The sequence below is a fragment of the Equus caballus genome, chromosome 18 (assembly GCF_041296265.1).
Source record: "Equus caballus isolate H_3958 breed thoroughbred chromosome 18, TB-T2T, whole genome shotgun sequence".
Lineage (NCBI taxonomy): Eukaryota > Metazoa > Chordata > Mammalia > Perissodactyla > Equidae > Equus > Equus caballus.
In genome coordinates this window covers 67,733,445-67,746,706 of record NC_091701.1, presented here as the reverse complement: position 1 = coordinate 67,746,706, position 13,262 = coordinate 67,733,445, and the positions used below count along the sequence as shown (strand labels likewise).

General features: G+C 39.2%; 1 protein-coding gene and 1 long non-coding RNA gene across 11 annotated transcripts in view; one reads left to right on the top strand and one right to left on the bottom strand.

Moving 5' to 3' along the window:
- LOC138918683 (uncharacterized) overlaps nucleotides 1–9,028 on the top strand; it is a 202,630-nt gene extending 193,602 nt beyond the window's left edge. The window contains exon 3 of one of the 2 annotated variants that reach the window (XR_011428321.1): nucleotides 7,431–9,028. This is a non-coding gene — a long non-coding RNA (uncharacterized lncRNA). Of the gene's footprint in view, nucleotides 1–2,794; nucleotides 2,922–7,430 lie in introns of those variants that run through there. The other variant, XR_011428322.1, reaches the window with a different exon arrangement.
- NAB1 (NGFI-A binding protein 1) overlaps nucleotides 1–13,262 on the bottom strand; it is a 39,027-nt gene that overhangs the window by 3,364 nt on the left and 22,401 nt on the right. For 5 of the 9 annotated variants that reach the window (XM_070241437.1, XM_023622230.2, XM_023622232.2 and 2 more), the window contains exons 5-7: nucleotides 4,618–4,707; nucleotides 2,843–3,005; nucleotides 732–848 (exon numbers count right to left, since the gene is read on the bottom strand). In XM_070241437.1, the coding sequence (XP_070097538.1) occupies nucleotides 732–848; nucleotides 2,843–3,005; nucleotides 4,618–4,707 (370 nt within the window). The remainder of the gene's footprint in view (nucleotides 1–731; nucleotides 849–2,842; nucleotides 3,006–4,617; nucleotides 4,708–13,262) is intronic. The other 4 variants (XM_070241440.1, XM_023622231.2, XM_070241439.1 and 1 more) reach the window with 1 other exon arrangement.

The following is a 13,262-nucleotide window of genomic DNA, read 5'->3' as shown; positions in this document are numbered from 1 at the left end:
GAAGAACGAAAATAGTAGCTACTATTTACTGAATTCCTAGAAGCAAGGCCATTCATACACACTATCTTGTTCAATCCCCGTAACTAGTCTATGAGTTCGAAATGATTCCTATTTTACAGATGCAGCAACTGACTTCGAGTGCCTCCTAAAGTTCCTCTAACTCCAGGACTGAATGATACTAGGTTCTTTCAATCGGCGTTGGTCTCTAATACTTTAACTTTGTCTAACTCACTTTACTTGGGTAAAAATATGTAAACATCTAAATATCATAAGGAACAGCTTATCCTTTTATGGAGTTCCGTTTACTTCTGAGATATGAATACCATCCCCAAAATGCATCTGCATGAAAAGTTTAGATTTGGGTACACAAGGTTTTCTTCCCATGAGAGCAAAAATATAATCATCAATTTCATATCAGGAAAGGCCAGAAAAAGGCAAACCAGTCATTCATTATTTGGTTTAAAATTCTGTATAAAAGTCACCATGCATGTAATCGCTAATTAAAATAACCTCAACCTTCCTGAGATTCTCCCTCTCAGTTCTTTGAATGCCATGTTCATAAAGACTGGCTATTATGATGGCAATCTAGTATTTCCCAGGGGAGAAATACTGAGGAGTAACATGGTTAGTAAGGACCTTTTCTGTGCAGGGGAGACAGCAGGAGGTAGGAGAACACAATCTAAAGTTGCTTTATTCCAGTGTTACTCTCTAAGCACATCGCACATTCTCACCTGACGAGTGGGACTTCGCCTCCCCGGAGTAAAGTCTACCCAGCTCCCCATCCACCACAAAAGGATGGGGCTGTCTGTTTTGTAAATTAGGCATTCGGAGATTCAAAGGTCTTTCTCCTAATGAAAAGGAGAAAACAAACAAACAAAAAACATGAATAACATTAGAAACACACCATGGTTTTTCTTAAAAACAAGTTTTCAGGGGGCTTGCCCCGTGGCTGAGTGGTTAAGTTTGCGCGCTCCGCTGCAGGCGGCCCAGTGTTTCGTTGGTTCGAATCCTGGGCGTGAACATGGCACTGCTCATCACACCACGCTGAGGCAGCGTCCCACATACCACAACGAAGAATATACAACTATGTACCGGGGGGCTTTGGGGAGAAAAAGGAAAAAAATAAAATCTTTAAAAAAAAAAAAACAAAAAACAAGTTTTCACAAACTGCCTGAACACTCCTTAGAAAAGAAGTAAGAAAAGTCAATAGGCACTGAAGAATTTAAATAAATAGCTGGAGAAATATTTTAAACAATCATTTAGAAGGAAAATGGCAATTCATGCTAGTCCCAAGGTTTACAATTCTACCTGGACATTTTTAAGAGCTAAACATGAACTAAACAAAAGACTGAGATTTCCAGTAAGCACTCAACTTTGGCATACAATACATCCCCCTGTAAGGCATTTTCTTACTAGTGCAACCATTTTACCAAAGCATGTCATTAACCACATAATAACAAATACTAGAGAAACAGAGATGGCTTCAAGCCAATTGCCTATTATTAAAAACAACGAAACCTATGGCAAATCCATGAAAAAATAGAATTAACAGACATCCAGTAAAAAATGCTTAACAGCAAATCCTATCCTCTGTCATAAACCTAAATCCATCACACTTAGCAAACTGCCACCCCACGCCGAATTATCCCAGTGTCACAATCAGAGTCACTGAATCTTTCACTAACGCTTCTGCTTCTTAACTCTTAAGTCTTAACTGTCAAGGATGACTGGAGAAGTCAAACAAGACCTCAACTAAAAAGTTTCTGTAATATTTAAAAAAAGAAGAACGTTCTTCTCCTCCAATACTCTGATCTGCTGACACGGGTAATATTTTACCCTAGAGGTGGAGAATGCTGGCTAAGACGGTATTCTTACTTAGAAAGAAATCTTATTTTCTTGGCAATAGTAACCACTCTCTAGAAAAGTACAACAATAATATATAAAAAAGGATCCTACAAAATTATTGTTTTTCTTCAAACACATCACTTTTTGAAACTAGAGGATATATTTCTACACTTATATACTGTGCATCTCCCTCCACTTGAGGGGAAGTGCCAGGCGGGAAGGGTCTGCGTCTTGCTCACTGCTGCATCTTCGGTGACTCCAAGTGCGCCTGGCACACAGGAGACACTAAAATATGAGTCGAATGAGTGAATGACAATGACTTGGGATTTTCTTCATATGTGAATACAAAAGACTGAAATAATTTTTAAAATGGTAAAAATATTCATGAATCATAGCTTTGAAAACCTAAGAGTTTACCATACACCACACGAAATATTTTCATAGGGCCTGCAGGCCAATGTGAAGCCTGAAAGAAGACAAAATCCCTTCAAGTCTTCCCATTCTTACACTATCTCCTCAAATCTCTGTTCTCTTGTCATAATACTTTAGAAGCAGTTACCATACTCTCTTAGGAACCAAATGTTATAAATCTCACAGACAAATCTGTTTTTGAAGTCTAAAAGAATACGAAGTTTTGATCTTTTAAAAAATGATAAACATCTCTCATGGAATCTGTTTCTTTGGGTCAACTATCTGTACTGTTTACACATCTCCCATTCCCACCCACCCTTTACAAAATACACGTCAACTGCACATGCCAGCTATTGTTTAGGGATAATAAGGTGAAGAACAGGAGGAACAAAACTTTACAAATTAAACCTATACGATGAATTCTTTCATTTTTTGAAAAAGGGACAATTTAAACATTAATTTTAATAAAGAGCCTATAAAATAATCTCTATAAAATATCAAGATTTAAAAATCAGCAAATTTTTGTTTCTCTTTGAAGTGCACGTGGCAGCTGGCTCCAAAGGCGTAGGAGATCCTAGAGAGGTACCTTGGCCCTCAGCGTTAGCAGAAGTCAGGCCGTTCGGGCTGTGCTCCTCGGAGCTTTGCCTGTAAAGTCCTGCGGACAGCCTCCTCTCCACATGCTGCAGCCTCTCACAGCCAGCCTGGGTGCAAAGGAACTCCATCTGCTTTGCCATCACCTTTTCAGGCTGCTAGTAAGTAAAGCAAAAATAAAATCAGGAACTAAAACATTCTAGATTTTTTAATGGTTTAAAGATGCCAATTTCAGACTCCAGCAAATATATTTAGTATTCATTAAAATTATTTCACAGTTCACGTGGTGTACATGTTCCATAAATATGCATTGATGTTACATCATATAAAACATAATGTACAAAAAACAAATTTCTGCTCAATCCTATAAAGAGAATTTCATTTCAGCCCAAAAGCAAAATAACCTTAGCTATGTTTTTCAAGGTACTGAGTCCTTCAAAAGATTTTTTTTCAAAGGAACCTCAGAGCAACAGCAACATCTGCTATAAACTGCTTCTAACACATAGGGTGAAATCTTGGCATTTTTATTTTAGGATTTGGCACTACACAGATTCTGATACGATGACAGTATGTTTGGGGGAAAAAAGGTGTAAAACGGCTGTCTGGAAGAACAAGACAAACACACCTCCCACTAAAATTAAACAATGCAAATTATGCAGAAAAACATCAGTGCCAACGAAGATCTTCACCTCCAGCACGGAATGAAACTGCAGCATTTTCCAACCAATCATAAAAAGACGTGTTTTAAAATACATGATTAGCTGGCTGACATATAAATTTATCTCTAAATGTGTTTTTAAGTTCCTTCTCTATGCACGGCTCTAAATTACTTATATGTGATATTCAAAGCAGTCTATTTGTGATATTTTGCCAAGGAGGTAATAGTTAAAATGCAGATATGAATCACTACCATGCTTTACAAAAGAGGAGTACAAGGAAGCTGCTATATAAAATTAGGTACCAAAAAATCCCTTCTCACAGCAGCAAAAATCAATAGGAAAAGAAGACTAATTCACACAACAGAATACAAGGTCATGCTATTTTTCTGAATGTACACAAACCACATCAAAAAGAACCATAACTTCACTTAAGGTGTTATTAATTAATTGATAATATTTCAGTAAGATTTCTGAGGGGGAAACGTATTTTTCATCCTCTTAACATGAAAAAACCAAACTTGGCACTACTAAATTTAACCAAAAGCAGTCACTAAGGAGAAGATCAACAGGAATAAGACTTACAGTGCTTTCTAAAAGGTGATGTTTGCAGAAATGCCTTTTTAAAACATTAATCTCAGCAGACACAATTAATCACTTAATAGCAAAAGTACCTGAAGCTACACATTAACTTAATTTTTCATTATCCGTGAACTGAAATGATTTAACAATAGCTACAATGTTGACTGCTGATATTTTATCGAGAATAAGTACTATTTGATCTCAGAGTTGTATTACACACAACCATAGTCAACAGGGCTGTTTTCCTGGTATCGAATTGCTTCTTTTGAGTTTTCTTATGAAGACAATCTGTCTTACTTCCTTCAAAAGTACAAAGAATAAAGAAGTATCACTGTATCAGATTCTGTTCATCACCCAAATCAAACCAACTTGTTACTGCTATCTTGTTTAGACAGCTGTGACCAGATGACATTTTAAAAACAACCAGAAATAAATTCAGGCCATGAACACAAAACTGAAGCTAGTTGAAGCAGCCACTTATTTTTCAACCTACAGATACTAGTATGAAACATTAACTGATGGTTCAAGTTACCTGTGAACTAAGAGCAGCGAGTTCTTCACTCTTGGCTTTAGCCTGCTGGAAAAGCGTCTGCACGGAGTCCTGGAAATCTGGAAACCCATCCTGTGGGTTAAAGAATAAGTCCTTTTCACTTAGAGTTTGTACATAAAATAACCATATTATCAAAAACTCAGAAAATAAAGCAAAGAAAACTACCTTAATCTTACTACCAGAGTAATCATGATTAAGATTTTAATGTATAATACTTTATTTCAGTCTTTTGTGGTATAATTATCTTATTTCTACAGTTGTAACCTAAGTAAAAACAAGTGAAAAAGATAAAGTATACAGCCATATTGTTTTCACTGGAACGCAAACTTCATGATCATTGATAATAATGGTTATAAACATTTCATCTAGCGGTTTGACTATTTAATCACTAACCTCATTTTGGACAGATTCCTCATTTTTGGTTTTATGAAAAACACTGCAAAAATATTTCCATGGAAATAGCATTTTCATAGTTTAGACTATCCAATAGATTCCCATGAGCAGAATTACTGCAAAGGGATGAACATTTTTGTGTCTTTCACATACTTTCCCCAAGGGCCTTTATTGGTTTATCATACCATCCGCAACACATGACAGTATTTCTTGCCAGCACTGCGTGGTGTTGTTTTCTTAATCTTTGCCAATTTATATTGTTTTGATATTCAAAAAACGTTTTAATTTTATATACTGTAGTTGTATATACTTATATTTTATTTTGCAATTTCTTCTTTTGCTATAAAGTTTAGAAAGGCATTCTGCTTTAGAGATTTGATAAGTACTCAAATCTACCCTCCAGTTTTTATTTTGTTGTTTGTTTTTTAGATTTAACTCTCTAACCCATTTGGAATTTATTTTGTTACATAGGATGTGGTAAAGATCCAAAGTAACTTTTCTTTAAAGTGCTACCCAATATCCCAATCTGAATTTGTGAAGAATTCTTCCATGTTGACTTGTGATTTCTCCTTTACCGTATCACATTACAGGCAATGGGGCTTTAGAATCAGACAGATGCGTACACATGCTCCAATTCCACCGTTTACTAGCTATGTGACGCTGGATGAGTAACGGAAACTTTCTGAACCTTAGCTTCCTCACATGAAAAATAAGGATAAGAGAACCTATCCATTAGGGTTGTTCTAAGGACCAACTAGACAAAGCAAATGAGATACTGCCTTTAGCATGAGGTCACTGCTGAAGAAGGGATATCAATACATCCTAAATTCATATTTAAATAGAGCCTACTGGGGGAACTCTATACCTGGACAACGCTTCCACTTACACTATTTCTGTTTCATACTTTATATATATTACTGCCAATCCCATCTACTACTTTTTTCAAGGTTTTTTTTTCCTGCCTGTTGAGAGTGCCACATGAAATTTATAACTACCAAACATCACGATAGCATAGTTTTAGTAACTTTACCGAAAACTATTAAAGGGCTTCTCACAAAAATTGTCATTAACCTCCAGAACATTTCTCCCTTTGTTTGATAAGCTATACATTTGTAGCAAAGAGTGAATCATTAAACACCAAAGTTCTTACAATAACATAGCAGAAAAAGATGTAATAATAACAAAATATTTGACTTTACTTGAAATATGAGATACTGGTTCAAAAATTTTTCCCCATCAGGGTCTTTTCACAAAATTATTTCTCCACTGCAGATCTCATGTTTTCAAATACTTTATCTACCAAAATTCATTTCCTAAGTAATGATTAATTTGCCACCTCCTAAAATTCAAAGACAGGAAATAAAATAGAGTCAAGAGCAAATAAATTTTACATCTTGAGATGTAAAATGTGTAGCTTTATGGTGGGTCTAGATATAAGCAGTATTTTTAAAGTATTGAAAACAGCCATCTTTCTAGGCTCCTACAAGACCAAGGACCAGTGGCCTAGCGGAATGTATAGAATATAATCATTAGCTGAGCTAGAATGAACTTGCTACAAGTGTATATACTCTAAATCTAAACGAAAAGTGTTCTTTTTCTTGGTCATTTCATTGTTCTCCTAGGAACTTATTTAGACCTAAAAAATGGAACTTTCTCTTTAGCAAACTCTCCTTTAAGTTCTAAGTTCAGTGAGGTAAGCCAGCAGAAGAAAACAACACCAATGAGAGCAGCTACCATTTTCAGGTGCCTACAATCTATCAGTTCCTGCCTATGTTCTGTATTTTACATTTTTATCTCATTTAATCCTCACACAAACAATCCTGCGTTTCCCTCATTTTACAGCTACAAACACCAGCTTCAGATGCTTGAGCCAGAAAATCCCAGAGTCACCACCTTTATGAAACTTGCACAGTAAACAGAGGCATTTCTCTTACGGCTGTTAAACTGAACTGGTTTAACTCGATGATTTACACTGAGTTAAAAATCCATTTCTGCCACTTATTTGCTGTAATAGTGGAAAGATTGTTTCATCTGTCTGTTTCCTCATCTGCAAAATGGGGATAACAACAGTACCACAGTACATGGCACAGAGAAATTACCCAATAAATGTTTGTTACCGATATTTATTAAGCTCACTCAAAAAGCCACCAGACTTAATCTGAGTAAAAGCAGCACGCTATAACTGACTTACTATCTCTGTGATATACGGGGAATAAAATAAACTTTAGGGATAGTTACATAGTACAGACATTTTAGAGAATGAGCAGGAACTAGGCATTTAACTCTAAAACCAGCAAGAGAATATTGACTATAATGGCGACGAAGTGTTTTAGTGAAAAAACAATGGAAATCTGGAAGCACTTGTTTATTCATTCATCAAAAATATCTCGTTTGCCTAACAGGTTCTATACCCTTCTCAATGCTGGGGATACAGTGACTCCTGCCCCCATGACAAATACAGTCTGGAGAGGGAAATGGACACAGATCCGGAGCCCAGCGGAGGACATGTGTCAGCGAAGGCTTCCCAGAGGGCCTGCCGTCTTGGCTGAGACTTGAAAAAAGAGAGTTCTCTAGGGAAAGAGAGCAGCGTATATAAAGGCCTGGAGGCAAAAAGAACAGGATACTCTTACGAAGCTGGAAAATATTTAACACAGGGAATACCCTGAGAAAGAGGGAGTGGTGGGAGAAGTTGTTTATGCAAGGCCAAATTCTGTGAGGCCTTGTAAGTAAGCCACGTTAAGAATTCTAGATTTTATCTTAAATGCAAAGAGAAGCCATTGAAGGCCTTAGGGAAGAGACTGATCAGAAATGCATTAGAAAGGCCAATCTGAATGCAACGGGGACAAGGCACTGGGGGTCAGGGATGGTAAGAGATTGGTTAGAGGGCTGTGGTGGAGACAGAACAGTGGGCTAACCCCAGACAATGGCAGACGCCACAGACAAATGGATGAATTCCTGAGACACGGCACTGGGTGACCGGAAGTTCAGCGCTAACATTCACTAGAATAAGGAACTCAGGACCAGGAGGTTTGAGGAGGAAGCAGAAAGTTGACGACTCAGCTGGGGACGTGTCAACTCTGATCTGCTGGCGAGACCTCCATGAATACCATCAGCTTAGTAGGCAGGTCCTGACTTTAGAGCTCGGGGCAAGATCAGGGCTGGAGAAGCAGACTGGATCATCAACAGGCCCTGAGTGGAGTGCGCCCAGGCCAGAACCCCCAGGAGCTCCAAATCTCAATACTGTTCAGATGGGGCTTGCAGAAGGAGAAAAGAGTGATGCCGTCTTCTTATGTTAGGAACTAGATGTGTGACCTCAGGCAAGAAAGTTAGCCTCATTATTTCCAGAGTTCCCAATTTTTAAAAGAAGATTAAACCATCTGCTTTATCTGCCAGTGGAGACCTGTGGGGATTAAATGAAGCACGGCATACGGTAAACCTTGGAAGAGTACCCATTGCTATACAAACACATGGTGGCACTACTGACAGGACCATTCGACCATGAGAATATGGAAAAGCTTGAAGGGGGAACTTCAAATTCTACATGGGAAAGGTTTTGGAAAATGGACACTGCTCCATCATTAATAAAGAGAAATAAAATCATGCAATAACGATATCCAGGTAATCAGCAGTCTCTCTGCAACTGAGTACGTTGGTCACTCTGATCCCCACCCCCAAGTCTCTGACAGCTCATCGTGAACGGGAAAACTACAGGACTGAGCAGTTATCACTTCATGACATGTATGGTAGGTTTTAAGTACCCAAAATATATGACTTAGAAACTGAAGTGAGAACATTCCCAAGAAACGGGTCTCTTTCCTGTTATGTTTGGTGCAGGACTTTTGTTATACGTCTCTCCAGCTTTTTTCTCAGGAACCAGCTGTACCATGCTATGAACAATTTATCTTCATGTCACATTCTTGGCTGCTGCCATTAATCACTGTGTTCCCTTACTGGCGAGACCCTGAGTCTGAGCACTGAGAAAATAAAGGATACAGGGTGGGATGCTGTTCATGACCTAATTACTCTCATCGCACTGGCCCCCAGCCCCTATTCCTCCTCAACCTTCCCACCAAATACTAGCGAGCTGCTTTACAGCCACTGTTGAGCTGCCTTTAAAATGACCTGTTCTAGCAGATGTTCTCAGCCTCACACGTGCATTTTCCTTTTCCCTACTCACACTTTCTGTATGAATAGCAGACTGTAAGGCTTCTGTTTTTCTGGTCCAGAGGGGAACGGTCTACGTCAAATTAGACCCGCTTTCTTTTCAACATGCTTAGTAACAGCGTAGGTGGCTATTCTGACCCCCTTCCCTCCCCCTTCCTCACTCCCCGCCTCGCCCCCGGAACAGCTAGCAGCTGTTTCCCCGAAGTCTCTCTTCTGCAAGTGCCAATCCCAATTCTCTGGCTTTCTGGTCTCTATTAACAAACTTCATTTCTCTCCTCCAGTTATCTCTGATTGCTTTGCACTCCCAGCCCACACAGGATCAAGAACGCTGTCACCTCCCATCTCTTTGCCGAGTCTCCGGCAATTTCAGTGAATGAAGAAAACTCGCAGATGAGATCTGAGCAGTAACAGCCCATCGAGTCAGCTGCATTGCCGGCGCCGACTGCTTCTTGTACACATCCTTCCTCTCCTCTGAGCTGTCACTCGTGACACTGGAGGTAACGACGGGGCTTGTTCATGGGACGTGACATGTTCTTAACGAAAAGGAAAGGCTATCAACTGAATCCACTTTTAACTAATGTTTCAAAAAAATGAGGGGAGGACAAGAGTGCCAGGGACTTTGGCTCTTGGTTTTTCATCTCCTTTAACTAGCTGTCAAGCTGTCTTAAATACATTCTGTCACAGGTACAGTATAAATAAATCAAACTGCTTTTTCTTGATTTACTCTATCTTCCCAACACACAGTTTTTCCTCATTCTATACAATTAGTTTGTCAAATGGTAATGGCTTATATTTAAATACATTTTGTAATTGTAATTTATACTGTTACATCTTCTACTCAAAACTAAAAACTGTTTATTGGATAAGCTTCCTTGGATTCCAAGATGATAACCGTCACTCTTTCCTCTTCTTCAGAGGCTCCCAGGCCAGTGCACACTTTGCCCTTCATACCACACCAGGAGGAGGGGAGGTGTAATCCCAACGGTGCTTTTCACACCTAAGTGCTTTGCGGATGCTCCTGAGCACCCAGGAAGGTGGGACTGCTTTGAAGTCTAGGAGTCAGACCTAGATTTGAAGGCCTGCCTCTGCCGCTAAATAGCAAGGGGGCGACTGGGACAAGTTCCTGTGCCTCTCTGGTCTCTTCTTGGCTGGACATGGGAGTCATAAAGCCTCCATACAGGGCAGGCAAGAAGGTCGTTGATAATGGATTTCAAATGCCTAGCAGGAACGGGCATGTAACAGAGTCAATAAAAAGCAGTTATTTTTACAACTGCCCCAGAGCTAGACTTGGGGTCTTGATGAAAAAGAAATGAGTAAACATAATTTATCTTTATTTTAGCTGAAAGTTTCACACAGAGGGTTGTATTACAGATGGACAAGCTATTCATCCAGGCTGGGCAGGAGAAGTGTTCCCAAACCTCGTTTACTAACACAGAGGCCGAAGAAGGGCTTCCCCTAGAGGCTTCATTCCAATGATGGTACCCTAAGGCCTCCCCGCGAAGCTGGGGCTTTGCCTCTATTTCTATCTCATATATTCTAGGCAGTAGAGAAATAAAGCTCAAAATATCTATGTTTTTTAACATCTACCATGCCCTGTAGAAAGGAGCACTATTTCAGGATGACAGATTATCCTGAGTCCTTCGCTACAGCACGTATACTGATATTAAACAACAAAAATGAAACAATCAAATAAACTGCTAACCATCCTTAAGGGGAAACAATCTAGTACTTAAGAAGAGGAGAAAATCAGACAAGGATTTTACAATTTCATTCCCCCCAACCATCACAAACAGATCAGGAAAACACAGCCTTTAGCAACAAGAAAACGTCTCCCTGAGCTTGAACAACGCACTAGATTTATTCCTCTGTCCTAACATGCTGATGAGGGCAAGCCAGGAAATGTTTCTCTTCTTCTACACGTCTATTTGATGTCATCTCTATTTTATCTCCTGGACATTACTTTTTGTTCACTGTAAAAATTATCTTTAAGATAGAAAAAAGTCAGCAACCTGGCATGTATGCTCATTGGTGGTTGTAAAGGATTCTGGAAACATAACGATGAAAAGGAAGAGAAAAAATTGTCTCATTAATTTGGGTCTAATAATTAGGAATCTTATACTTTACAATGCGCTAAGCTTATCTTTATATTCCTTTCTTTTAATAGAGAATTAGCAAGCTAAGAATCACAAAAGAAATATTCAAATGAAATAAGAGAAACAGTAAGTTCAAAGAGTTGTAAAACCTTTCTAGTTTTACTTACGAAGTCCTATGTATCAGTCACGTATTCTGGACAAACTGGTCTCGCTGTTCCCTAAACACGTGCAGGGTTTTCTTACCCCCTTGTCGTCGCCCGTGCTAGTCTATCTTTGTAATGCCCCTCCACCCTCCACCCCATATCCCTACTTTTGAAATCCTACCCTTCTTTTAAAATCCAGCTCAAATGAGAGCTCCTCAACCCAGCCTCCCCTCATCTCCTCTCTGGCCAGAAATTCTCCCCTCCCCAGCAGCCACACAGAAGGCAGACAGAGACAAAGGACTAATACTTGGTGAGAAGGCTTCTTAGGAAGTGGTAACCCTATACAGCCAATACTGACTACCTCACTATCAGCTTCCAGAACCAAACGAACAGCTCTAGCATCTCAAATTTGACTTAGAGTGCACCACAAGAGAACTTCGACAAGGATTTGTGCCAATATTGCCTATTTTGCACAGGATTACAGTATAGACATGAGTAGGCATATGCACATGCATCACTGCGCACGCTCTGAAGAGAGACTGAAGCCCTGGAAATCATGAGTGCTTAGCCTAAGCAAAGACAAAATAAAAAACAAACCAACAAAAAAGGTAAACTACTGTCCTAAATTCAAAGCTAAAATCCCTACTTATTTCTCAGAAGCAAAATCAAGACTTTAGTGTCTATTAGAGCATTTGAAGGAGCATGGGGTTGATTGGTCCCTTGTCCTATTTAGGGAGGGTTAGAACTGTTATCCACAGAAAAAGAAAACACTGATGATCTTAATTCTAAATCTACAACTGTTCAAATGGCTTTGTGAACTCCAGTAAAACAATCAACTAACCCTACAGAACTATACTTCGATTATCTCCAGGGGAATATATTTAGAGGGATAGAAGAGTCCCGTCTAATGCTCTAACCCAACTCTGAGCTACTGGAAAGAAACTCAAACATTGCAACTGGAGACAAGAAACAGTTTGCTTAAATTTCAGACCAGGGCCATTGAGAGGGTCAGAAAAACTTACCAATACAGCCTAGCAAGAAAAAACTATCACTCAAACAGTCCATGAGCCTCATGATCTCGACCTTCCATGTCCAGTAGTGATCGCTGAAGCCAGACCAAAGGAAAGTGGGGCTGAGATGTGAGAGCTGGCTGAATCACGATGACCTGGAGGCTAACGGGACAGAGAGGGGGACATAATCTCCAGCCTAGCAGCCCACTACTTCCCCTGGCCACTGGGTGGGTTTTCTATCTTCTTTCCTGTAAATCCTTCCAAGGCAATGCCTTCTTAGCAGCTTCTGTTTACCTGCTTTCCCTCTCGGTGGCAGAGTTGCTAACAGCTAAACCCACAGGGATCCTCTTACTCACTGTCTTAGGGGTGCAATAGGATAAAACTATGTCACCAGTTAGATCATCTTTCAATGGCCTTTTAGATAATTTCAATAAACCTTCCGAGTGGTATCTGAGGCTAACGCATTTTAATCATTACTCCAGAGCTAATAATGAGGCAGATTACAAATACAAGCATAATTTTTTAAAATATGCCCCTTTTCCGACAAAATTCTTCTTTCTTTGAGAACCAGTGCTTTAGACTAAAGTTTTAGAAGTAATGATGCTTATCCATACCCATTTATTAGTTCATCTAACAGATTTTATAAAGTGCCTATTAAGTGCAAGGTACTACTATAACTCTGAATATAAAGTAGGAAGACGGACAGATAAGTGCTGTATTCTCATCTAATGCGGCAGGCTGATAATAAATTAAAACAAATACATAGTAGTTTCAGATCTATAAAAGCAAGCAGAACAAACCAGGAGAATAAGCCTACATGTGAT